Source organism: Phasianus colchicus, chromosome 10 (genome assembly GCF_987193195.1).
Source record: "Phasianus colchicus chromosome 10, bPhaCol1.hap1.1, whole genome shotgun sequence".
Classification (NCBI taxonomy): domain Eukaryota; kingdom Metazoa; phylum Chordata; class Aves; order Galliformes; family Phasianidae; genus Phasianus; species Phasianus colchicus.
Window position 1 is genome coordinate 4,080,859 of NC_143445.1, and position 27,927 is coordinate 4,108,785.

The 27,927-nt window shown below is 44.8% G+C and overlaps 1 protein-coding gene and 1 long non-coding RNA gene across 3 annotated transcripts; one reads left to right on the plus strand and one right to left on the minus strand.

Moving 5' to 3' along the window:
* The first annotated feature begins 118 nt into the window (after positions 1 to 118).
* Positions 119 to 2,160, plus strand: LOC149916561 (uncharacterized). Its single transcript, XR_016469541.1, has 3 exons — positions 119 to 422; positions 516 to 627; positions 1,201 to 2,160. It is a non-coding gene; the product is annotated as an uncharacterized LOC149916561 (long non-coding RNA).
* Positions 2,161 to 2,166: 6 nt separating this feature from the next.
* Positions 2,167 to 27,672, minus strand: PCCB (propionyl-CoA carboxylase subunit beta). Of its 2 annotated transcripts, none has more exons than XM_031596583.2 (15): positions 27,492 to 27,672; positions 26,261 to 26,380; positions 24,014 to 24,082; positions 22,193 to 22,249; positions 19,351 to 19,464; positions 17,169 to 17,279; positions 15,902 to 16,010; positions 14,923 to 15,043; positions 11,370 to 11,451; positions 9,492 to 9,615; positions 7,973 to 8,080; positions 5,066 to 5,166; positions 3,703 to 3,801; positions 3,423 to 3,516; positions 2,167 to 2,424 (listed from the first exon to the last, which is right to left on the minus strand). In XM_031596583.2, exons 1-15 carry the CDS (start codon positions 27,648 to 27,650, stop codon positions 2,303 to 2,305), a joined length of 1,590 nt encoding a protein of 529 aa, XP_031452443.1. In that variant the 5' UTR covers positions 27,651 to 27,672; the 3' UTR covers positions 2,167 to 2,302. The 2 variants fall into 2 exon arrangements, with proteins under 2 accessions (XP_031452443.1, XP_031452444.1); XM_031596584.2 differs by lacking the exon at positions 27,492 to 27,672 and adding an exon at positions 26,665 to 26,839.
* Positions 27,673 to 27,927: the final 255 nt, after the last annotated feature.

Here is a 27,927-nt window from a genome sequence, read left to right on the forward strand (position 1 = left end):
CTTGGGAAGTCTCACTGCTGAGAAATTCCAGTCTTTGCCGTGCTGTAAAAACTGTCATAGATTTGGAGAAAAATTTCACTCTGCTGTCATTTACACCTCAAATGATCTGGACCACATGGGAAGAAAGCAGCAATAAAGGCCTGGAAGGGCAATGAAGTTTCACAGATTCACAAAATGAAACGCCTTCTGTGCCGCCCACAGCTCAGAGGAGGAGGTGCTGTTTTTCTCCACCCTATTAATGATTTCATCTCTGCAGAGCTGAAGGACACTGACTTGTCATCTGGCATGCCTCCCAAAAAAAAATCTGAGAGGAAAAGTAACAATCAAACAGGTGAGGAATGAGATAGGAGTCAAGGCCTGAACTGCACTCTAGGTCTACTCTTCAGACACAACCTGAACCCTGAACCTCCCTCCAGCTGCCTGTAAGTCACCCTTAATGCCTGACATATCATGCTTGGCTTCTAAGTAAAAGGACTTCTGAAAGGATTCTTATTTTGTACCAATTGTTTGTGCAGGGGATGAGAATGCAAGAGAAGCTGGAGAAGAAGTGTGGCCAGAACATCTTTCCAGTATGTTTCCAAAGCATTGTGATGGCAGAGCAATGAAGCGCTTGGAAATCAACAGCATGTAAGAGTTGCTCTCTCCAGCAAGAGGGAGAAGAGAGGATAGAGTCTGTTTAACAACTAATGAGGCTAAGAAACTAGAACAACAGTTGTGCCTCTTCTTTTGTGACTTGACAACTGGGGGTTCTCATTTAGCATCTCCTGCTGGCTCAGATCAGGCTGAGAAACTGCACATATTGCTTTACTGACACAGCTTTTTCCTCTGAACTTGGGACAGCCACTCTCTTACCTTTGAAAATCCTCATGGTCTTATGTGAATAACTTTTAAAAAGCAGATACCTGATTACACCACTTCTCACAACTAACTGAAGAACTCATTTCATTGCATGGACCCCCAAAATTTGCATTTCAGCTGACCTTGCCTTGTTGCAGTGTGCTGTTTCCTGGGGCAGTGCATGTCTGCTGCGATACAGCCACGTACATTCAAACAGCTCAGATGCATTTCCATAATCTGGATACATCGCCTCTAGTCTTTAGCTGGCTGGGATCATAGCTGAAACAGTCTTTCTCTGCTATCTTTTAGGTCATTTTTAGTGGTTGCTTTCTCCCCCCCCCCCCCTTTTTTTTTTTCTTTCAGGTTCTATGGCTGAAGACATCAGACACCAACTTGCACCTACCCAGGAATAGTGCCTACCAGCAGAGTTGCACTCATACCTCTTTCCTCCACTTCAGATGCCTGGGGAGTGGACAGAAGCAGCAGGGATCTGCAGGTAGAGTAATTCTTTATCTTGTAACACATTACTGCTAATTACTGAGGATGCTCCCAACAGACAGGTCAACACAGGGTTCTTGTGCTGGAAGGTATTTGCAGTAGCACTAACCATGACAGTAACCATCACTCACTAGCTTTTGGGTCTGTAGTTCACAGCTTCTAATGAGGAGAGTGAGCACAGAGCCAGTAGTAGTAACATCTGTTACTTGAAAGTCAGGCAAATAATCATAGGGAAAAAAAAACAGGCAGGAAGACAGGTCTGGAAGTCCCTATTTCAACCCTCTGCTGAGGGAGATTTTTTTTTCTTTTTTTTTTTTGATGTCCCATTGGAATTTCCTTTTTTTCCAATTTGGGAATCCAAACTGTCTCATCCTCCAAGAGAAGCTTGGTTCCATTTATGTCACCTATGCCCCCATGGCCCACACATAACTTGGTAACAACCAGAGACACAGCACTGCTTCAGCAAGCATATAAAACTGCAACCTGGGTAAGCCTAGCAGAGGAACAGAGCAGGTTAGTCTGAGATCTGCAAAGCTTGGAATGCAACACACCAAAATCCAAGCCTAGGATTTTTCTTTCTTTGAGCTGTGGTGCAGGAAGCACAAGGCACCCAAGGTGCAGACTCAGGGCAGTACTCACAGCACAGAGTTGTGACATCTCAGCAGTGAGAGGTCACTGCAGCTCTGCCTAACACAGCCACCTCTACAGCCCATGGAATGAAGAATCCAAGGAGCATTCAGCCCTTAACAACCCATACCAGCATCCCTGCAGCAGGCACTGCAGACTGTGTTGCTTATTAACCCACAAAGAAAGGTTTATAAAGATCCCAAGTTAAATGAGGTATGTACTATGATTTATTGAAAAGCATTAACAAAATCAGAATGAAATACTTCTACTGCAGAGTAGACTGCCATGTCACAGAAAGGACTTGCATTCAGAGCACTGCCAGGGCTGGGTCCCTCCTCACTCACAGTGGGATATTAGCATGTTTCTTCCAGGGGTTGGCCTGGCTTTTACTTGCCAGCACATCGAGGTCATGGCAGATGCGCATGCGGGTGGTCGAAGGCTGGATGATATCATCAACAAACCCTGTAAAAACAAACCACACGAAGAGCTTGCCTCTTAACCTCTTATCTAGGCTGTGATTTAAATTCACAAACCTAAAATAAATCTTGGGATCAGCTGTTGACAAGTTACAAATTAACTTAAGAATTTAGAATAGTCTGTAGAGAAAATATTCCTGTGTCAAGTGTTAAAACAAGAAACTTTTTTTCCCCAAAAAAGTTAGCCAACCAAAAAAGATGACTTAGGGAGTGGGCTTTACTCACTGCATGCTTCCCTGTTACTGCAAATATCTTAGAGATATCATCTCTACTATTAATTAGTTTGACTTAATTGTCAATTAGAAGAATCCCTTAACTTTGCATGCTCACAAGTCTTTTTTCCTGGCTCTAACAGCAGTAACAGCAAACCAAAGGGAGCAATGCTGTACACACTAGCTGTGATGACGAGCTTGACTAAGTTGTCCCAGCTCCGGGGCACTATTAAGAGGATTTAAATGAAGCACAAAGCTTATTAATTGGGCAAAGCAGCATAACTGGAAAAATGCAGACCTGACTACAGAGCCTACAGAACTGCCTTCTGGAGCACAGGTAATGCTTCAAAGCTAGAGGTAAAAGTCCTTTTATAAGAAGAGCAGAAATATTCACACCAAGAAGCTCTGAGAAAAACCACTGAACTGAACCAGACCCTTTCTCAGGGCCACCGGTCAGCATCTAGAACCATCAAGTAGATTGCCAAAGCACCTATAATTTCAATTAACAGTATGAGTTTGGAGGCTTCTCATGATTGCAAAATTGAAAGTATGCCTTCCACTGCAGTCCCCACTGTTCCAGTCTCTTCCCATCCAAAGCCATTCGGATGGGCAGTTTGGTTTTCTGGTCACAATAGTGACCAGATAGTGACTTTTCTGGACACAAATTTCTCAGCTAAATAACTTACAGCAAAATGTGTACTAAATGCTTAAAAATTAACTACAAGCAATGGCAAACTCAAAACAAGGGACACAATACACGTGATAACAGTACCTCGCATCGCTGCCGGAAAGGGGTTTGCAAATTTATCCACGTATTCTGCCTCTGCATCTGTCTCTTTTCCTCTGAAAATGATCTGCACAGCACCCTAGGAAGATAAAGCCCACAGGTATTCAACCCATACAGGGCAAAGATGTCTGCTTTACCACCCCCACACACCGCATGGGCGTTGGGCAAATAAAGTATCACTAGTCTTCCTCTCACTAAGCAGCCTCTGTGCCGGTGAGCAGCAATGGCTGCTGCACACAGTGTGAGTCAGCCTGCATTTATTTACCTTTGCCCCCATCACTGCCACCTCTGCCGTCGGCCAGGCATAGTTTGCATCTCCTCTTAAATGCTTCGAGCTCATCACATCATAGGCACCGCCATAGGCCTGGAACAAAACCCCAGGGATTCGTTAGTGTGAGTGACCTCCCACAGCAACAATTTACTTTCCTCTTGCAACTTCTACTGTTCCAACAACAAGCAAGTGGAGCTACATTTTTACCTGTAAGAGTGGCTGTTATTTGGTCCATCAACATGCTAGTTTAGACACTGAGTCTATGCAAACACACACTCAAGACATTCCCACTCATAAAAACAATAAAGAATTGTAAAAACTTGCCTGCAACCATCTCCTAGGACTAAGCTTCACAAACTTGAAACCACATAAAAGCAGGAAGGGAGCTACTGAAATATAAAACCTTTCTGAAGGCAGAAAAGAGGAGTCAGTGCCTGTATGCAGCACCAGGCCTCGCCCTGCACGTGCATTCAAATAAGCTAGCGTGCTTCTGGGAGCTCCTGGCCAGGGCATGCAGCACTCAGATTCTGCAGTGCTCCACTCTGGGCCTGGAAGTGGTCCAGACAGCAATGGTAAACAAATACTGCAGAACTGCAGAGCAAGCTACAGCCAAGTGTTTCAGGGCAGTACTTAAAGTGAAGCAAGGATGCAAGCTTGGGAAGAAGAGAATGGCAACAGTCAGTCATGGCAAAGGAAGAGAAACCTGAGAAGCTATTTCAGTTTCATTGCTGTCAAAAGCCTATCACAAATGAAACAAACCACCACCAAACAACAAAAACAAAAAACAGAACAGGAGGGACAGACCAGGAAAGGAGAAAGCAGAGAGATGTTTAGCTAAGCCTTTTAGGAACTTAGAGAAACACGTGTCATGTACCTTCCAAAAAAGAGAAAAGGAACCCAAGGAGGGTATAGGAAAAGTACATGGAAGAAGGAAAAGCACAGAAGCATTAAATCTGCAAAGCAAACAGGAAAGAGACACAATAAGCACTGCTTCTGGAACTGGAGCCTGAAGTTGCAAGAACAGAGAAGATGGCAAAGATTGCCTCTTGCAGAGGGGTGACACAGATGAGAGGACAAATACTTGACTAAAGGCTTTCTAGGGAGAAAACAAAGAGCAGAAACATGGATTTGGAGGAGCACAGAGACAAAATGAACTGTGAAAATATTTTGAGAATAGAAGAAATGGTCACTTGTAAATTGGCATGAAGAGGTGTTACCAAACAGGACAAATTGAGATGCGACCACTACAGAAGGCAGAAGTGGGGCAGAAGTAAGAAGCTTCATGTAACCAGAACTGCTATTGGTGACAGCGGAACTCACTTTATAAAATAACACCCCAGAATTAATACCAACTTACTTTTCTGGTGATTACAGTAATTTTAGGCACAGTTGCTTCTGCAAAAGCAAACAGTAGTTTTGCACCGTGACGTATGATCCCTCCGTACTCCTGAGCGGTACCTGCAAATGGCAGAAATCACATCTGTCACCCCAGGAAGTTCACAAAAACTTCACATGCAATTAGGCAACTGTCTTCATCTTGTCATTACCAGGAGCACACTAACAACAACCAGAGCCTTGTTAATAGCAGGTAATAGCCCAGGTGATGTTCTCCACTAGATGCTGAGCAACTCAATGAAAAATACGTCGCCAAGAGCAGCATGAAGTCTGAGTGTAAGGTCACAGAAATGCAATGCTCACCAGATGGTCTCTTCATAGGAACAGAATAATATTCCATAGTTTTCAGTACTCCAAATGTGATTAGCAGAGGAACATGCAACCCACATTCACTTCCAGAAAGCAGCACTCTTCCAAAACTCTTTCTTCTAGTGCATAAGGAAAGGCAGCTTGGCTACCACACACCAAAGACCCATGCCTCCTTCAAGCAAGCCCAAGACCACGGCCCTTAAAGGACAGAGCATGGAGTCTTCTCTAAGGAATCTCACAGCCAGTAATTCTGGAGACCAACAGCACACAGCAAATAGGAATACAAGTCATCTGCTTTAGAGGATGTTCTACAAAGATCTGCCCAGACACAGGCCTAGGATCATAACTTCTCTGAAGATCCTATCAGAGCATCCAGCAGCTGCAAATTTATATTGAGGTCCAGCAAATCATTACCTTAAAAATAAAAATCTAAGCACTAACAGCCCCAGCTGTGACAGCCAGTTGAGGGAACACGACCAGAGGAACTGATAAAATTAACTCTGGAAATGCCTTTAACAGAATCTAGGAAACCAAAGAAAAGCTTTGCATACATAGGAAGGAGGACAGCTGATTCCAGACGACTCACAGCCAGAGGATGCATGGCATTTCTCTGCCTTCTGTGCCCACACACCTGCACAGGAGGGCTCTGCCTCAGTATTCCTACTTGTCTGCCACAATGGGAAAGATGTCCCAGGTGCCACAACAAGGCACGTGTATTGGTTGAGACATGCTCAAGGAGCAACACTTGGAAATGGCAACCATATGCACATTATTTCTAGCAATTCTGCATTTCAGGCCACTGTGCATGTAACTCTGCAATTGCTGTCTGACAGTTCATCCATCTTACAGAAAATTATTTTTAAAGTTAAAATTTGTTTTGTGAGATTTTTTTTAAATTTGGAAGCTTGATTTCAAGTGTAATTTGATTGCCTAATACTGCATGCCTATACTTATGAATGTCTTAACTGCAATATTTCACTTTGGATTCCTACATTTCCCTGCAGACCATTGGACAAGCCAAGCTACAGAACTTCCCAGAGATCAGAACAACCAGGTCTTATTGCAGGAAGCAGCCTGAACACAGCTGAGATCCTCAGCCTGCACCCAGGAGGTGGCAAGCACAGATTCTGCAATGCAGGCAGTACTTCACTCACTCCTAAAGCAGAGCAGCCAGTCACTGCAAGTGCTTTGAATATAACCTCAGTCAAGCTGTTACTGAAACCATTTACACCGTGAATTAATGTGAATTCTGGACATCAATCTGGTCCCAAATTTGTTCTGTGTTTTTATCCTTAAATGCTGTCTGCACACACTGCCTGAATTGTTTTGTACACCTCAATGAACATTCTTTCTCTCACCCTACTGAACAGAGAAGTAGTGACCACCACACTCAGAATACATTACTTCAATTGATGTTTCTAATGGCAATGTATTAATCTTTCCAAACTCTGTGAAATACAACAGTTCATAATCAGTGTAAAGGTTCAAGTCTTCTTTCTTCAGCTCTGTTTTTCTGTCTTCCCTTTATCTGCTTCTAAGACAACATTCTATTACACCACAGTAAGTTAATATTTCTAACAATTAGTGACACACAAATAGCTTTGTACTTGGACTGTATCTGTCCACACTGCAGCCCTAAAGTTCTAAGGGGAACCAAGCTGCTTTGTGATCCAAAAGGAGAGTGCAGCAACAACAGGAGAGAATGGAAAGCGGTCAAGAAGGAATAGGAGGTTCCCTTAACACCTTCTCTATTGCCTCACTGATAAAACACATAACATATATGGTAAAGCAAGCAACAGAAACTGACAGCAGCATTCTGATGTTTTGATGTCCAGTAGAGGCCCTGAGGGAAGCCTTAACCATTTTTATACTAGTGTTAACTTCGTATTCCATTCTATCGGAGACTTTCTATTCCTCACACAGGCTGTTTTCTAGTTTTCATTTTAACATTAACTGCTCATGTAACTAATGCTGAGGAAAGTCTAATCTCAAACCCTTTAACTCATGGATGTTCTTATCTGAACAATGCTTGGAGCATGAAAAAACCTGAGCTTTCAAAGCGAAGCCTCATCATAGTAAAGGAGAAAAAAGTGACTTCCACGTCGTTTCTGACAAGGGTATCTCCAGAGAACACGGTGTGAGACAGGCCACAATCACCCACTCTGCAACTGAGCTGTAATCCCAAACATCAGGGCACAGCTTTTGGGGGGTGACGGTTTCCTACCCACACCCAGGCCTGGCCAGCTACACCCATCCCAGTGCTTCCAGCCTGACCTCAGCACCGCTGTGCTCCTCAGCAAAGCCCTGCAGAGCTGTCAGAGCACAAAGAAACAACAGCATTGCCTTATTTAGGCACTCATTTTTCTGGAACATAATTTGCATATTTCAATATCTTATTGTGATGACTGCTGTACTTACTGAGTAACATTTTAAAGTCTGGCTTATTTAAGCTTACAGTAAACAGCTCTTCTTACAGAGTTGTTAAGATCAGTTTTAGCACCACCACCTCCTGCTGCTTCCCCCACCCCACAACCAATAGGAATACAAGGACACAGCATACCTGGCAAAAACCCAGGAACGTCCACAAAAGTAATGAGAGGGATGTTGAATGCATCGCAGAAGCGAACAAAGCGGGCTCCCTTGACAGAAGAATTTATATCTAAGCACCCTGGAGAAAACAGAGCAAGGTGTAAATGACTGCTGTAGGCAGGAATTCAAGGCAGCATCGAAGTCATGCTGTAGTTAAGCTGTATTGTCTTCTCAAAAAGAAAGCAAAACAAAAAATCCTGCCTGCAGTAACATGGAGATCATCATCAAGGTTTGCTGTCTGAGCACTAAGCTGACCACCAGCTGCAATCACCTGGCACCCATTCATCCTTCTGAAACACAGCACGCAATTTCCATCTCTTCCCACAGTGACTGCTGTGCACAGACAGCCCCTATGCCAAAAAGTCACAGTTTAAATCACATCCTTGTAAATTAAATTATTTTTCTGTAATTTTTTCTTTGATTATTTTTCCCCCAGTCAGTCACATTGGAACAATTAAAAAACATTAAAAAACAAAGGCACTAATGCATTGTGAAAGATGGGCATTTTGGGAAAAAGCTGCAAAGTATTTCTGTTCTGTGTCACTGCCATTTAGAATTACATGTGCTGGTATATCAAACCTATACCAGATGCACGTAAGGACGCCTCAAACATTATCTTCAAATTGAGAATACCATCTGAAGACTAAAATAATATTAAAACCCAGTGACTGTCGGGTACTGTGGTAGCCAAGGCATTGGCTGGTCAGCATTGAGTCTCCTCAGAAGTTATCCAGCTGTTAAGGAGAGAAAGCAAAATCCCTTCTGCAGTTGAAAAAAGGTGATCTAAGTTATAGATGTTTGTATCTTCATGTCTGAATTGTGTGAGCTCCACACACTTGTCTGAACACTGCATTTTCAGAAGAGCTGCACTACAGAACAGATTGGGGCATTCTGATGCTGTGGAAGCAAGCATGCAGGCTCCAGATTCTGCTTAATCAGTCAGTCTCAGCCACTGCCAGACCCTTGGTGGCCTTCTCTTTGGAACTGATATTAAAGCTAACGATGCTGGATGCTCCAGAACAGTGCCAAGCACACAATAAATTCCAGGATCGTTGAATCACAGAATGGCCAGGGTTGGAAGGGACCTCAACAATCATGAAGCTCCAACCCCCCTGCCACACGCAGGGCCACCAACCTCCACATTTAATGCTAGACCAGGCTGCCCAGGGCCCCATCCAACCTGGCCTTGAACACCTCCAGGGATGAATGGGGCAGCCCTTCAGTTACCCAAGAGCAAGACCATCATGTTGATAAAGAAATTAACCTTTTTTTCGGGTCTTATTGCAACAATGCAACAGGCAAGTCACACAGCTGCACAACTGTGAGATGTCAGACAAAAAGGCATTAGGAAAGCAGCATGAAGCAGTGGCAGGCCACACAAACCATCCAGGGTTCATCTGGCAGCCAGCCAGCCTTACACAGAGGGCAACAAGGAAACAAAACCAAACCGAGAGGAGGCAGCACATCAGAAGCACACAGCTGCACCCAACCTGATGCTACTTTGGGCTGGTTGCCCACTATGCCGACTGTCCTCCCGTTCATCCTGGCAAACCCCACAACGATGTTTCTGGCGTAGGATGGCATGATCTCAAAGAACTCCCTTTCGTCAACGATCTGTAAGGAGGACAGGTTGGCAGAGCCCTTAGAATGATGTCTGCATGTGTATTTACGTACACAGACACACAGCTGATAGTATGAGAACTGTTAGCAGAACTTGTAGGATAAAATAAAAAAGGAAGAGATCTTTTTGTCTTTAAAGTAATTAGCACTGCATTTACTATCAGAATGGCCAATTCAGCATCCCAGCAGAGAAAATCATCTCTGTGGCATTTCCTCTGTAGTAAACCTGTTCCGACTTACCAAAGAAATCCCAATCAGATGCTCACCATTTTTACCCTCAGCACACCATTGACAGACTGCACTTTAAGAGACAGCTTCCAGCAGCAAAAGGCAAATCATACTCCTTGGAACTTGGGGACTTTTCATTATCTGTTTAATTCATACTTTGCTTTGCAAATCCAGAGCATTTCCTTACATGTATCATGCTCTGCTGTGGATGATGACCTCTGTGCTGAACAGCAGTGTTGCTTGTCAGCAGAGGTCATCATCCACAGCAGAGAAGCACTGCTCTACACAGCAGGAGAACGCCGTGCCAAAAAGATCTCACTGCAAACACAAACCCTTGCAGCTGCACTTCCCTGAGCTGGAAGTCCCCATGTGCGCTCTGCAAAGTGACATCCACCAGTACAGAGAGCAGCATCAATATTCAAGTTCAAAGATGATCATTCCAGATGGAGCAGTAGCGACACCTACACATGGCTGCGTTTCTGCTCTTCTCCTGCTGAGTTCTACCCTGAATGCCTTCTTTGCAGCTCTTGACGGCGACTTCTACACACACCACAGTCTGCCCATCCCTTCTGATGGATGAAAAGTTTCAATTATTTATTATTTAAGCAGTTTCCTTAAAACTTCTCAAAGTCTGTGACTGTGGGTCTTTTTTCCTAATTCACTTCAGAATTTTTAAACCTCACTTTCTGACACAGACTGGAGAGCAGGGACATTCAGAAGAGAAGAACCTGCAGATTAAAAACCCATTCTGAGTTTTTCTTAACCCACCAAAATGGATCTGAATGCAGCCAGTTGCACACTAAAAAGAATTGGCTGAACGTGTGCGTGTGGGGAGAGACAGACAGATACAACAGCAGAAGGGAAAGGTCTGGAAGGATGCCATGAGCTCAGCTGAACTCCCCCCAGCCATCATTTGTATTCACTGCCTACAAGGCTGCTCTTCCCACGTCTGTCATCCACCACAGGATCCTGGGTAAACCTGGGAACCTGAACATTCAGAACTGGGACCCCCAGCTGCTCTGCAGGGCTGTAACGGTTACACATAACAGAACTGGGTTTTGTTTGATTTTTGGATTTGTTTTTGTTTTTGTTTTTTACAATCCTGTTCTCTCTGCACAGCTGTTTGCAATGTATTAAGTCGTTCAAACTGACAAAAAATGAATTAGGCAAAGCTAGGCAAGAGAATTCCCAACAATGCCTATACTGCTTTAGTAAAATTCCATTAGATTTATACAGCAGTACTCATGTGCACAGCTGTGCATGCTGTTTGATTGATACTGAAGACAAGCACTGAGACCCTTTTCCCCTGCTAACATCTCACTTCTGCCATTGCTGCTGTCCCTTCATGCATGGTTGCTAAACAGAGGAAAAACAGTAACCTGCAAAGACTGAAAAACAGATCTGAAATGGCACCATCCATGGTTTCATTCCATTATTAACAACTACATACACATGATATGTTAATATGGAACATGATATGTTCACATTCTTCTCAGCAGGACTCAGACTGGCAGACTTACAGAGCGAATGATATCCAGCATATCGTAGGCTTTAGTGGATTCCATGGGGACAATTGTGTCCAGCTCAGGAACCAAACGGTCACTGCAAAAACAAATCCAAGCAATAACATTTACAGATCAGAAGAACACCAAGACCAAAAGCTCAGGAAAAAAGTGCCAATGCCATCTCTGAAACATCACGTATGGGAACTGCTACTCAGACATGGGGAAAAAGCAGTCCTCTCTGCAGCAGACAGTTATGTTTTGGGCCACTGAGGGCTCACCCATGGTTACCTGTTGCTCTGAGCTCCTCCTGGAGGAGGAAAGCCTGATCCATCTCTTGATGAACGAGACATCTCTTTTAGAGATGTATTTTTGTCTACAAAATCACTGCCTGGAAACACTGCTCCTCCTCTGGCAGGAGGGGCCCACAACACAGGGGACTCCAGAAGGGCAACGGGGAGGACTCAAATGCTCCTGTGCTGGAACACAGCTCAGCGATGGGGAAATTATTTGGTAGTGCAGAAGCACAACAGTCCACCACTGCAGTGCTTACAGATAGGTGAAGTGGCCTCTCCAGCAGCAGGCAGAGCAAGGCTTCTTGTCATTCCTGTCACATTTACAATTCTGATGCTGCCTCTGCCCACACTGTATGCTTGTGATCCAAATAAACCACTGGAAACCTCTCCATACTTCCATACTTCTCACCCCTACCAAACAGGTAGAGACTTGTGGGAGGGCAGAACATCCATTCACAGCTTCTTCAGTTTAAGCACTGGGTTTAAAGTATCTCTGGATATCTCATCATCTCTGCACTTCAAGAACTTGACGTTTAACACCCTGTTAGCAGCTCACACTGTCAGTTACCCACCTTCAACAGTTTCATTAACAAAATGTGCTGGCATTCATGGGGTCTTTGGACTCATTCACAGTCCTAAGGTGGGGGGGGGCTGCGTGTATGTCAGTTGCTATGAGTCACAACTGTACTTTTCTATGTTTTAACAACTTTAAAACAGTACAACATAAGACTCTTGAAGTTCAATTTAAAACTGGAAACACCATCTGCAGTTTGTCAATCTCAGGCAAAGAGCAGGAACATCAGCCCCACTGCTGCGTCTGCACTCACCTGCAGTGGACCAAGTAGACACACCTCCCTGCTGAGAGCCACAACAGCACTTCCAGTGTATTCCCACAATTAAGAGAATTGCATGCAAATATATTCAAACGATATAATTAAGTCTTAACCTGAGGAACGCAATCAATGTTAAGTTACAATGGATTCAGAAACTTTTACTTTCCCAGAAAGTAGCTACGAATGTGATTCAAAATCGTCCTGTTACCTCCAGATTGCATTCTGAGATATCCCAAAGGATAAGGAAAATGGAAAAATGAAAGTATTGCTCCCATAAATTCACAGAGCTATAAGGCAGAGATGGAAATCAGAACGGCATTAAAATGAACAACCACTGGCAAACAAAGACATTACCCAGAATATCTCAGGGAATAAAAATCTCAAACTGTCAGAGATAAAGGACATCTGGAGCTTGCCAGTGGAGTCCCAGGACTCACGAAGCTGAGATCTCATTTATCTGTTTGAAATCCCATTTATCTGAAAAGATTTGTTGCTCATCATCAAGGCAGTCATCTGAAGCCTGCGACAGCCTGAGAAACTCTCACCCAGGTCAGCAGTGGTTTCTGTTAAATGCAAAATGGACCTGTGTGAGTTTCCCAGGAATGGCTCCTCCTGAACGCGTGCACATTCTTCAGGCTTCAGAGGAAACAGAACTTGTTTACAGACAAAAAATAAATCACATCACACAAATGGGGTGTACCAGACACTTCTCAAAGGCAGAGGACAATCACCATAGGAACTTCCTAATTTTTTATGGAATCCAAAACAAGAAACAACTGTAACCAACAGGGGTTTCAGCTACCAAACCTGATGTCATCAGAACCACAAAGAACCTATCTGCAGGGGGGAAGAAACCAACATGACTGGAGTTAGCAATGAAGATGAGAGGATGTAATGTTTCATTTACATCATTAGAGGCAATTTCTCCTGGCATGAAAACGGTCCAGTGAGAAAGAAATGGGAGGAGTGGACTGTGACTGCAGCAGCAGTAGGAACCAACCCATCAGTTCAAGGCAAAAAGAGTCCACTCAGATGTCAGTATGTGCACATGAAGCATCACCAATATTAAGTATTAGGACCACACAATTTGATCAATATTGGAGATATCATACTATACACACAAGTAAATTTATCTTCACATGTAGAAAGAGAACTAAATTGAAGTTCTTAAACAAATTATTGAGCACTTACTATACTGTGATCCTCTACTAGTATATCTGACACTGCATAAAACATCTGCCATAACACAGAATAATCAATCTCCCATACATTAGCAGTCATGGGATAACTGACAGCTTCTCCCAAATAAACAAACTGCCCAATGTAAGATACACTGATTACAAAACAGACTGTTGTGTCCGTAAATGAAATTAAAATATCAGACTACTTCAGTACAACATGCTGAATGCTTAGGAAGAAAGTGCCCAGCTCAGCAATAGTGCTCCATGCTCACCTAGTAATACTGGGTTTGGCACTGTAAGAACAGTCTTCCAGCTTAGCAATTGTACAAGATGAACATGGCAGGAAACATTAGGACCAGTAACTAATCAATCTGTCTGACCATTCTCTTCACAGCAGTTGGCACTTATTTCTCTTAACAGAGAACAATGTATTTCATTTACCACAGCAGTGATTTGTACCAATATGAAAAAAACTGCTTCAAAGACATTACAAGACAGTGAAGCATAAAGAGAGGATAACCTTCCCAACACTTTAAAATCTTCAAGTGTGCAAGAAACCACAAGATACAAGTCATATGCATGTGCAGAACGGAAAGGATGAACAAAGGAGCAGATGTCATACAGGAGAGGGGGGAGACCTTCTAGGGATGTGTACAGGAAGGGCTGAGCTAAGGCTGCAGCTGGATCTTTGGTTAAACAGCTTTCATTCCACTGACATTCTGCCTGTCCTGCTACTAGCAAGGCTGCCTATTGAACCAGTGCTGTGCTGACTCCCAGGCCATCCCTCCATCTCTTGGCACTTTTTGCCATTTTTTTGTTTTCCAGTCTTGAAGTGATGAGTCCTTCCTTTGTTGTCAGCTACACAACAAGCCTTCCAGTCAGCTGCCTAATGCCTCCTGTACCTCACCATCCCATCCCAACCTCTACATTTGGTGACCAAAGCTTACCCAAGAGACACATCACTGACAGAGCAGGGCAGGATCTCCCCAGTGCACCTTACTGTGCTGTCTTCTGCCTCACTGTGCCTGTCTGAAGAGCTGTGAACTGGACAGAGATTACTTCCCCCAGATCCTGTACACAGCACAAATTTAATTCTCATAAAGTAATGTTAACGGTGAGCACATATGTTATGCACACATACATATCTAAACACTTTCCCAGGGTGTAACACAATTAGCAGAACACATTTATGTCCGTCGAGCCAGAGAAGCCATGAAATGCAGTGGTCAGAAAGCAGAGAGCTCAGCCAGCCTCCTCTTACCTGGGATCGTGGCACTCACAGACTGGAGCCGGGTCGCGGTTGCTAAGAGGTAAATAATTAAAGAACTCTCGGAGGTTAAGTAAGGCATCTATGTCGTTCTCAAAGGCCCTGTGTGCCACTCCTGGAAAGAAGCAGTTATTGAAATTACTTTGCAGTGTTTCGTTTTCAAGTATGTATCCATAAAGACAAGGAAGAACAGCAAGATGCTTTAAACTTAAGCTATTAACAATTGGGAATTTTAAGCAATCAGATCTGACCAGTTAAAAATACCTAGAAAATGTGTGGCTGTGTCAGTCTTCTTCCAGAAGAGCTCTGGATAGTTGATTTTGTATTTAAAACAGTGTAAACTGGTTTATCAGCTGTCACAGATCAAGCTGGATCCCAGCCTTGTGCAATGCTGAAGCTGTTCACTGTGTTCTCTCACAAGGGCTGGATCTGAGGGAGGGGTGCACACACGTTGCTCTGGTTCACATCAGTCCAGTTCACACAGAGTTTGAAATCCCACAGCCAGTTGGAGCCTCAAGATCAAGGAGACACCAAGTCTCCCCAGAGGAAAAGAAAATAAAAAAAAATACTAGGCCAAATGGAAAGAACATTCCTAGGCAAACAAGGGATTGCTAAGAATCCTTCAACTCATGCACATTTCTGGGGAAAAAAACACACAAAAACCACCATCCCAAACCTTCCTTGTGAGCTCTGCCCTCTTACAGCCTTTCCACGTGTACAATCGTTCATGATTTGCTGCTTTCTCCTCCAAATCCCAGAACTCTGCCACACTCCCACTTTTCCTACTTCATCTTCCTCCACTAAGAGGGATTGGTATGAGCCCTGCACACAGCAAGATCCTGTGCTTCAGCAGTGTCACCTCAGGTGACAGCCGTGACCACAAGAATCAGTATGAGGTTCACAGCAGCTCCAACAGCCACGTCACTTCTGTTAAAGAAAATCAGAGCATGAAGTAAAACTTCCCAGCTCTCACCAGACACAGCCGTGTGCGTCTTCGCTCCCCCGAGCTGCTCCTGGGTGACATCTTCATTGGTAACAGACTTAACTACATCTGGGCCAGTGATGAACAGATAGGATGTATCCTAGGAGAGAGAATAAAGCAAAACCAGTGTGTAAATGCCAGAGCCAAGCTGCAAAGGCAGCAAAGGAAAGCTGCTGTCCTGAAAGACCTTCCTCAAAATAAGAAAACCGTTCAACACTGGAAAGGATTTCCTAAAAAAATCCTTAATACATTATACTAAAATCCACAGAAAATGCAGTTACCTACAGGTTACTTTGGAAATTTATTCTTGACTTCCCATGAAGAATAAACTGAATTCAATTTCATTTAACCCAGTCTCAACCCAGAGGTGTATTTTGCAGTTTCTGCATGTATTTTCCATTTCTGTGCCAATCTCTATAGATGTTAATAGCTTATACAGAAAAATAACCTGAGACAAAAATCATGAGGTAAACTTCTTAGGACAACAGCTACTTCTTAGGACAAAAAGGAAAGCCCCATAAATGCTAAAAGACATCCAAAGAAACAGATGGAAGGACTTTTTTGCTGTGTATGGACAGAACTTAGAACTGGAACACAGAATGACTCTATGATTCTAAATTTGAAGTGAATAAGAAAGAATAATTCTGGGTCTACCAGTTCAACTATTAGCATGAAATGCAAAAAAAAAAAAGTGTGAAAGGGTGAAATGTTCGTCCCACCCCACCAACATACGCTGATTTCAGATGTTAAAAAAACTCACTAACAAAAATCCTCCTGAAGCTCCTCACAGACATGGCCAACTCTTTTTCTATAAACCACCTGACACAGCCTTTTTCAACATGCCCTGTCTGTGCCATGAGCAGCAACCACCACAACCCACCTGCAATCCATACCTGCCAGCAGCACAACCACCCACAAGCAGTTTATAGTTTGCAAATCTATTAAGCACTTCTGTATTAAATGCTTCAAACCTCCTTTATTTAAAAGTGAAGCTTAAACAGAAGTGCTTTTTGACAAAAGATTAATCATATCTTCATCTATCCAACACGCAAAGCAATGACACAGGACTATTTCAGTGCTGCCATCCATGACATCAACAGTTGGTAATGTCACAATGGTATTAATGATATTCCTGCAGCAGTTTCTAGGCTTTTACCAAAGCAGGAGCCCATCTCCAAGCAAAGCCTGACACGGGGTCTGACTGTAACTGACCTCCTTTACCAGCAAGCAAGCAAGGCAGGATCTGCTCCACCCTTACCTTCACCATGAACGTGAAGTCAGTTAAAGCAGGAGAATACACAGCTCCACCAGCACAGGGCCCCATGATGAGTGAGATCTGAGGCACCAGCCCAGAACACAGAACATTTCTCTGCAACAGAAAACACAAAGACATGCAGTCTTAATGACAGAAGTAAATTAAGTGTGTTTACTTCCCAAAACTGAACTGCCACCACATTCACCTGCCTTAATTAGAGAGAAGGAGACATCACACCTCATACTGAGAAACCACTGCATGATGCTGAAAGGAAATATCTAAGCAAGGAATTCACTTGTCACATTTTCCAAGTGGCAACGAATTTGATCTCTGTGCATCACTGCCAGCCTGCTTTGAAGTAAAAAGGTCCACAGGAATCAGAAACAGCATACAGCAGTGGTCAGCAGCAGCACTAGGAATGCTGCATCTGTGTAAACCAAAGATGAGTGATTTGAGCATTAACTGGAGCTCAGCAATACACTTCAAGCATCAGTGAACCTATCGTTTCTGCACCTCACAATTGTCTGAAGTATTGAAACTTACTAGAAATAGAGGCCTGTGCAAGGCATTTCCAAACAAGACTGCCAGCTTCTGATGGTTACACATGGAGCCTCACACTCTGTTTTAGGCCCCAGTACAACTCTGACAAACTGGAACACATTGGAAGATGCCCCCATGATAGTCATGGGACTTGAGCAGTCAGCAGGCAGTAAGAGGCCATGGGAATGGGGGCTGCTGAGCACTGAGAAGAGAAGCCAGAGGGAGGGCTTGCTGCTACCTGCAGATGTGCTGAGGGACTCCTGTGGAAAAGCATGATACTCCCCTGGGAAATGCACAAGGAAAGGATGAGAACCAAGTGGTACAAATCACAGCAAGAGATAACTGAAAAAATGTCACCATGAGAATAGTTCAGCAAGGCTGCCAAGTGTCTGCCCCTAGAGACATTCATAACATGGCTAGATGAGATGAAGCAACCTGGTTTGTTGCTAAAATCAGCCCTGGTTTGGGCAGAACATTGGTCTGTACACCCTCAGATGACTCTCTGGACTGGAATTATTCTGTAATTCTATTCTAAATCAGCAAAGCTGATAGTTGACCATGGTCTGCCATTTATTAAGGCAACAGGAAAACAAGACAGCATGTGGTTGTGAAAAAGAAACAACTGAAAGCAGGCTGAACTTTGTCCTTTGGGTTAATGGCACAAACGTCAGATTGCAGTGACTCAAGCAGCTGCCAGTGTGTTAAAAACCACCGACCAAAAAGCCAGAAATGCACACAGAACTAAAGCAAAAAGAAAACTGTCAGTGAGACATCTGATGATCCTTGGAATCTTTCTGTCATTTGTTTTCAGAATAGCTGTAAGAGTGTTTATGATTACTACTTTTCCTATCATTTATAATAAATGGTATTTCTCATTCCTACACAAAGTACAATCATCCTTTAAAACCATGCATTTTGATAGACATATAAAATAATGTCATTTTAGTGGGGAAAAAAGGATCAATAGTATGTGTAGAGGAAAAATCTTGCTTTAGCCACAAAAATACTGTATAACATAAAACTTCCACCAGTCCAATCAGTCCTGCATGCCCTCAAGTGGTAACATCAACAAGTTCCATTGTATTCAGAACTGTTCTTTGCACAGAAACCTCTTACTTGCATTTTTTTCCTCCCCTCATTGACCACCTTGATAGAACAACTGGTGCTTCTGATGCACATTCTCAAGTTACCTTCGAGCACAGGGTGATGGGTTTACTTCAAGTCCCTTTTTCTGCTGCAGAAAAGTTTCACCATTTATCAACCCCCACAGAAAGCAAGCCTGCTCTGTGAAATTCTTAACAGGTCTGTATTTCAGAGCAGCCACAGGGACAGCTAGTGGTGGATCACAGCCATCAGTCACCTAACAAAATACTCCAAAGCACAGCGTGCCCACTTGTCTCAGACAAATGCACAAACACTTTGAAAGAAGTTACATCCCAACACACACGAGCTGTAGCTCAGTGTGAATCAATGTTATTCACTAAAATAACTAAAAATATTTATAGTTTTTTTCTAAGTAAATTGCCTCATTTTCTATTCTTCTGACAAAGCCCACGTTGTAGCGCAGCTCCTGCAGAGCTTTTCATCAGATCACAGTGCTGGACAACATTCAGCATTACCCATGCTCAACCAGCAGGCTACTCACCAAGAAGATGTCTGCATAGCCAGCCAGCGACTCCACCCCTTCCTGAATGCGGGCTCCTCCCGAGTCATTGAGCCCAATGACAGGTGCTCCAACCATGGCAGCCTGATCCATGACCTGGTGATGAACAGACACTTGGTTACTTACCTAGCTAAGCTACAACACCAGGGCAGCCCTTTCCCATCAAGCTGTACAGAAAGAAAATCACGTGACAGACTTTGAACTGCTTATATACTTCGCATCTCCTTTGCTTGCATTAATTACAATCATTAATAGCTTACTGACATACTGCATTTTGACTCTGTAGCAATTGGAGAGATCAATACGATGGGAAAGACATTACAACAAAGCTGTGATGGCAGGAGCAGCACAATAAGAAGGTGCTATAAAGGAAGGGCAGAAGATCGCTCACCCGTATCAGAAGATTCCAGGTTTGCAGGGGAAAGCTCCACCAAGGAGGGATCTCCAGAAAGAGATCCTTCCCCAGTGCCAGGCAGCCCTTAAATGAGGTTTAAGTCACACAGCTGCACTGCCTTCACCTGTGCTCCTGGGGCTGACCAGTCCTTCCCCAGGTGTTCAATCAGTGGGTCAGGCCAGGACTCAACAGTTCCCATACAGCCTCACTCAGACTGGAGGCTAAAAGGCACACATTTAACCCCTCGTGTCCTTTATCTGCCCTACCAGCTGTGCATCTCTGCATCTCCATACCCACACTGTACCACCAAACCTTCTGCTACAGTGACACAAGCAGAGGAGTTTGGCATTTTCCTAACATTACAGCAGTCATATATAGTAATAAGATTTGCTTTGGTTCTTCAGCCATTTCCCTGCAGAACTGCACATGGTCTGGCAGTCTCTAGTTTGATATTTTTTCCTGCCCTTGCAATCATTTTTACCCAATCATATCCAATCTTTAACTTTTTAGGATTTCTAAATCTTCAGCCCCGTCTTTCAAAGTGCTCACAGCATCAACAGTAGAAAGCAGGTTTTCTATTGCCTGGAAAAACAGAAAGGACATTACAACATTCAAACCAACACACTCCAGCAGTACCAAAATTCCAGCCTGAACATGGATAGATGATAACTGTCTCTATGCAGCACTCAGCTGGCATCACTCCTACTTGCAGTCACTGCATGTAAAATAGGGATCCTTCAAACTTTGTGCCTGGATGTTCATTTAACAGTTGGATCACTACTGTGGCAGACATGGAGAATGATTCTGCAACCAAATACAGTTCTGCATTTTAAAAGCATCTGTGTGGACAACAAGCAGAGGCTCCATGAGCAGCCTTGTTTGCTTACAGGGATGTTACACACAGAGTGATCAAATGCCTTATTAGAAACCAGTTGACATTTATTGCCTTCCCAGGAAGCCTGTTATCCAACCAGGTCAGTGAAACAAGTTTACTGACACACTTTGCTATTTCCCAAGGACACACATATGGATTCATTTTTTACTTCCATGATTTTTCCAGATACTGAAATTCTTCATGTCATTATACACATTAAGACTACTCGTGTTTGAGACTTTTTTTTTTTTGCCATACCAGTACAGACAGCTCTTCTGCAAAAGGAGTATGTCACCTGTAGCCCAGACCTACCTGCCCTGCAAGATGCCAAATACCCCAACCCCAGGAGAAAATGTGCAGAAAAATGAGCCAAAGGGAAAAGTCCTGTTGAGGGGCAGCAACTTCACTTCATTTTACATGCCTCAAGCAATCCATAGGATCTGCAGCAGCCAAGACTGTCTCCCACAACAGATTTCTGCTTCCCAGAACTCAGCTCAATAAGAACTAGAAGTGACACAGATACCACACCATGCAGCTCTGCACTGCCAGGCTGCAGCCTCACAGACTGAGCAACTGATGCACACAGAGCCTTCAAACTTCAGAACCCACCATTGGTGCTGATGGCAAACACAGTATCAGTTAGGAAGGACTCATGTCTTCCAGTTCTGCTACCACTCCCTGCTGTTCCAGAAGTAACAGGTCACAAGCAAAACAGCAGAAGGCATCTCAGTACCATCACATTACTCCCATCACAGAGAAACATTTCAAAGCTCTGATGTAAAAGGGTAATACAAACACCTTTGCTGACATCAAGAGCTGGTAAAGCCAAGTAGTTATTACTGAGCCCAAAGTCTGTGTGTCTTCTACTTTCGTATCTCCTCACTGCATAGGAGGTTATGCCAAAAAATAGTTACTTCCAGCAGGAGAAAAGGCCTTGAGATCCATACACCTTGTTTCCAATTCCATAGCAAAAAAAATCTGGAAGTTTTCATCAGCCCATGCCACTGAATACTCATGCATGAAACAGCTGCTGCCCTCCACACCCCTGGGATTCCAACACCAGCTTTTTCAGTGAGACAGGAAGGCAAATGAGGACAAACAGCCACACGTGCCTGATAATAGAAGCTCAGTATCAAGGTGACCTCTACGTTGTTGTCTGCCTTAAGATTATTTACTTGTTACACTTCTTTTCATAAATACTACATTTCCACATAACAGAACTTCCAAGTCATTCTGTATTTCTCCCACAGACAATGGCTAGTTAATCCATGCTCATATTTGTATGTCTCTCTGGTTTTTCGCACACAACTTAAATCAACTTAAAGCAGACATTACTTACAACAGCTTGCAGAGCTCCCAGAGGACACTTCTCTGCTCAGCTGTGCTCCCACACCCTACCACACTGTTAAGGACACAGGCATTCTGAGACTGCCAGCAACATCCACCGCAGCCCACTAAAGTCACTACAAAGCATTTCCTCCAAAATTATTAGCACAACAGATTGGAAAAAGAAAACTGGCAATTTTTTGTTGCTGTTTTCTATTGTGAAATATTACCTTGCAGATCTTCTGGGCATGAGCTCCAGATAAGCTGCCTCCAAATACAGTAAAATCCTGGAAACAAAACAAATTCTGAGATTATGGAAAGAATCTTTTCAATAACAAGCAGCCAAACGAATCCCAGTAACTGACCTTGATGAAAAACGTGTCAAGTAAACAGTATAATCCTGCTCTGCTCTACATTTAGCGTACTGCTCCAAGGCAACATGACTCTGTACAGCAGCCTGCAGATCAACCTTGGTCAATCCAACCTTGTTTACAAGTAAAAAGATCTTTTATGCATTTGCCAGTAGATTCTACGTTCAAATCACACTCTGTGTGTCTCATTTGCTTTTATTATTCTTCAAACACTCTTCTTCTACAAATATATGTTACTCTTTCAGAGATGTTACCAATACTGGAGTGGACTGGAGTAAGCCTGAGAAACGTCACAGTAAGTAGAGTCCTACTGCAAAGGGTGGCAGTAAGATAAAACTGCAAACAGGCAGAAATCACAAATGAAAACATGCCGTTGTTCTGTATTTGTGAGTTATGCTCCAAGAGTTTATTATTCTTTTATGGGTGCTGCAGCAACAATGCCAGCCAAAATGGACAGCTGGTGCTACCTCTGGGACTGCACTGTGAGATTCTGAAAGAGCAACAAGGAGCCCTGGGGCTGATCCAGAAGGAAAGAGGGATGGTGATACCTGGCACCCAGGGTTAACTTCTGGTCAGCTTCACTGATGTATTCCCCCTGAGTTTTTCTCTCAAAGAAACCCCACAAACTCAGCTGGCAGAGAACATGATGACTAGTAGTTGAAGCAAAAAGGAAATAATATCTCAAGTGGCAGCCGAATTTGGAGATCCAAAAAGTCTTTTTAAAAAATAATTTTTTTAAAAACAGCACATGATGAAGGGACACACTGAAACCCTTACAAGAACTGCCCTCTACCTTGTGTTATTTGAACAAAGGAACCGTTCAGCTCCTCTTCGAGCCCACATAACAAGAGTGCCCTCCCCTGGAAGAACGACATACCCAAGACAAAACAGGCACAGTGCATGCCTCAGTGCAAGCAAGATGGCAACAACCACTCTGGCCATGGAAGCAACTTGAACAAAGGCTATTTGGTAGCCCAGCACAGACAGGCAGATATCAACAACTCAGTAGAAAGCTCTTCTTCCACTGTGTTAAGACTCATCCAAGATAAATTCCACCTATGCTGTTTCCTCTAAAATACTTTTAATATAAAATGTGCAATTTATCTATTTATATGCTACCTATCAGTCTCTTTGACTAACCAGATCGCTCAAACTTGAAGAACAGTTCAGGGTTGCTCAGGTGCCCTTTATCACAAATTCAACCCAATGCAATTCCAGTTGGTATCTCCATCAGGCAGCCCCAGACCTGCAGCTTCCAAGTGGAAAGGTGGTTCCCAGGGCTCACAAAGCACTCTACTGACATTTGCAGGACTGCCCATGGCTGCAGGAGTCCAATCACAACACCAGGCACAGCCTGAGCTCTCAGTACTTGCAACACAATGCGCTCAGAGATATCTCCATCTCCAAATAAGGTACCAAATAAGTGCTGCATTCATCACTTGCTTCATCTCAACCTTACTTACAACTGCAACTCCCACCAAAAAAAGGGTCTAGGAAAGATTTATTTTGCCTGTTCTTGTCTCAAAGTGCACTGCTTCCTCCCACAGGATGTTATGTTTATCTTATGTTTAATGGCAGGTGGTAAACAGGTACATTACTACATGGTCACAGTGAAATACAGCGTATTTATTTCACAGGATAACTTCATGCTATTTACAAAAACAAAAAACAGAAACATACCTGACTGAAAACGTAAGCCAGTCTACCATTAATCCGTCCACGGCCAGTCACCACACTGTCTCCAGGGTACTGCAATAGAAAAAAAAAAAAATCAAAAATAATTATAGATCTCTATATCTCCAAATAGCAACAACGTCTGTTAAGAAGCACTGAGTACAAGGTTAAGGTAAAGACTGATTGTGGAAGGACTGGTTTTTATTTTTGCAGTGGAGGCTCCATAAAGACTCGCTTCAGCACTGGAAAAGAACACTGCAGGTAACATCACATAAAAGTTACATATGAATCTAAAGATTTATGAGTTTTGCACTTTCCCCTCAAATTTCAGCATGTCTAGAGTTAAGGTAAATCATGTCCTCAGAGACAGGATGTACATTTTATTAGAATCAGATGTTTTTAAAAGAATGGGCACCATACATAAATCTTTCTTGAGAAAGGTCATAAAATACAAAATCCAAAACACTTCAGCTTGAACCGTCCCGTTTTTTACCCTGTAAGTAAGGGAAAAGATAAAAGAGGAGATACAGCATGTGAATCCTAAAGGTTCCCTACTGATGTTGTCTCACTTTTAAGTAAGTATATGGATGTTTTTCAAAACAGCAGAGGAACTGTGCTGCCATAAAGGAATTCCAAGCATCTCAATGCTTTTTGCTGCCTAGGTTGGAAAAAAACAAATTCAAAAAAAACCCACTCTTCTCTGCTCTAAGGCTCATTTATACCCAAGCAATTTATTCACAGGGAGGTCACATCTTTTGGGGACTTTTCTCAAGCTGCACAGACAGCACTGCTATCACCTCCTGGCATGCAGAAAAGCATTAAACACCTCTCCAGCTGCAGCCACCGCACTGCAAAGATGGCTCCTAACAGCCCATACAGCATCCTGGATGGAGTACAGGTTTCACCCTACCTTTGGAAACTTCCAGGAACCCAGAGAAATACAATGCTAAACTAATATTCCAGCTCACTGCCCACCAATTAGGTCATTTGTTGTGAAACTGCGCTCTGTAAACACAATCTGCAGCTCACTGAAAGGTGAATTCTGAAGGACAAGGCAAAAGTTCACCCAGGTGTCACTCTCAGGACTTCACTGCTCCTTTCATCTTCAGAGACAGTGCTTTGTTAACAGCACTGTGGGGTACGCTGTGGGGTGAACTATGATGAAAAGCAACACAGGAGTTAACTCAGTTTGCTGGAGGAACAAAGTAAGAAATTACCCATAGAAGAAAAGATGTTTCCTTCTACACTCAGCAAGCACCATCCTTCCAGCACTGAGTCCTGTCAGCAACCTGGCCACTGGAAATGAAAAGAAGCCCTTCTGAGGGTGGAAGCCTACCAAGCCCTCCCTCACCACAGCACGCAGCCTGGCAACTGGAAGGACTGCAAAACGATCAGCTGGTTTAATAACTGTGGAATCTGAAACTGCAGTCACTGCACTCAGCGTGTGGCACTGACACACCTGGCGCAGCTTCCTACCACATTCCAAATCAGAGTAACCTACAGGAAGGTTCATCTTCAATAGGCTAATCTGCACTAGCCACCTACACAGCCCAGCACGTTCACGAGTCACTTCTGCAGGACACAGCAACAAAATACTCCTTGCAAGTAGTAATTTATTACCAGGCATCAATGTCACTGTGAGAGACTTCAGGCAGCCACAAATTTTTCCTCTACATAATGCACCCCACGTACCTTGCTGGTTTAGGATATATGGCCACATATCAAGAACTGCATAAGTGAGGCAGACTGCAGCTTTCCAACAAACCAGCATAACCGCTTGAACGTGCAGACACGTCACGTTGTCAGGCCCTAAAGGATTTAATGACTGCAGTTTGGCAAGCCTACGTACAGATCTGACTTAATTCAGACTATAGCTCTAATGATATCTGTAGAGTGGCAGAAGGATCCGCATTTGTATAATATACATTATATATGCAAATGCAGATGTATCTGTACATGTAAAATGGATTTGCACTGTATGCATCTCTGACTTGACAGACAAACGTAAGACAGCAATCAAGGAAGTACTCGAAACAAACAGGTAATCTTCTAAAACAAAAAAAAAATCAAATTTAAACGATATAAAAATAAACCTCATGAGCTGTTACACGGAAATTACAAGCAACAAAAGGAAATTTGCAAACTTTCCAAACCCAAAACAAACTGTGGGTGAACAGAAGAACTTATCTTCAATCCCACGGCTGGCTACACAGCAGAGGACAAAGAAACAAGAGTTACGTGAAACAAAAATACCTTATTCTTACTGGAGTCCATCCCAAAGTCAGAACATCTGTGTTCCACAAACATGTCATATTCATCAAAGCTGTCGGGGTCCAGCAGCAGAAGAATCCGCTCTCTTGCTGTCAGCTTCCCCTGAAACGGAGCACAGTGCAGTTAGTGCAGCCATGGGCAGCCCTGGCCCTGCCAGACACCACCGGGTGCAGTTTAATGAAACGTTCCCTCACCAGATCTGCTGTTTGCCCCACTGACTGCACACCCCCAAAGCTGGGAGCATAGCCAGCAGTGAGCAAGGAAACGCAATGCAAGGAGACTCTGAAAAGAAGGCTGACTATTGGAGCTGCACTCCAACGAGATGAGAGGAGACAGCCTCAGTCTTTTCCACAAGACATAATGGCATCTCAGCTGTTCTTGCTTACACATCTGAACGCCGCTATGCTGTTAAGGCCTTCGGTTCTATTGTTGAAAGCGGAGCCTCGCACAGCCAAAGCAGCGCAGGGCGTTCAGCGGGACCTGAGCGCGGCCAGGGACAGGGACAGGCGGCACGCAGCCTGCAGGGGACTCGTGGCAGCGCTCTGCCGGGCGGCGCCGCCGCAGGACGGCCGGGAGCGGAGCACAGGGGCAGCTCCGCACGCCCTTCCTCGGCAGCGATGACGCCAAGAAGTAACCGGTGACGGCACCGCTCATCTCGGAGCTCAGCCTCACGCACAGATTTCTCTCCAGGCCGGGCCAGCGCCTGCCGGCAGCGCGGGCAGCTCACACAGGCGCGGGCTGCCCTTTTTCTGCGGGCTGCGCCTCAGCGCGGCGTTACGCACGGCTGAGGTTCCGCGCGGCACCAACGGCCGCACGGTTCTGACACGGGAACGCAGCGCAATGCCGGCGGCGCTCCGCACGTCCGCCAGGCGCGGTGCCGGAGGCCCCAGGTGAGCGCGGACCGCTGGGGGCGGCGCTCCGCCGGGAGCCCCGAGCCCTTCGGCGCCGTTCCGAGCAGCGGAGGTCGGGCGGTCCCTCCGAGCTCGACGGCCGCCCGCCCCGCGCCGCCTGAGCCGCCGCTCCCGTGCCGGCTCCGCGCTGCCCGCTCCGCCCCGCCCGCCGCTCGGTGCCACGGTCCGCCGGAGCACCGGGCTGACTTCGTTCCGGGCGGGCGGAGCGAGCCCGAACGGCGCCTCGGGGAAGCGGCCCCGTCGCGGAGCGCGGCGGCGGGGAGCGGCGGACCGGAGCTCTCCTCCCGCCGCCAGCGCCTCACCCGCCTGTGCTGCGCGTCGATGCGGCTCTGTCCGCCGCCCAGCAGCGCGGCGCGGCGCTTCTCCTCGATGCGCTGCGGCACGGAGCCGCCCGAAGCGGCGCGGCGTCCCCACGGGGCGGCCCGGCACAGCGCCGCCCGCAGCACGCACAGCGCCGCCATGTCGCGAGGCGCCGGCGGGCACTGCGCCTGCGCGCCGCGTCTGGGAGCGGGAGCGGGAGCGGGAGCGGGAGCGGGAGCGGGAGCGGGAGCGGGAGCGGGAGCGGGAGCGGGAGCGGGAGCGGCGCGTCCCGTGCGCTACGGGGCTGCTGCGGGTGTGGGGGGCTGTGTGCACAACTCAGCTGTGTGCACACCAACGTGAGCACGGCCCTGGAGACGTCACACGCATTGAGAGAAGAATGGCGAAGAACAGAGGTGTTTGGATTGCACAGTGTGTACA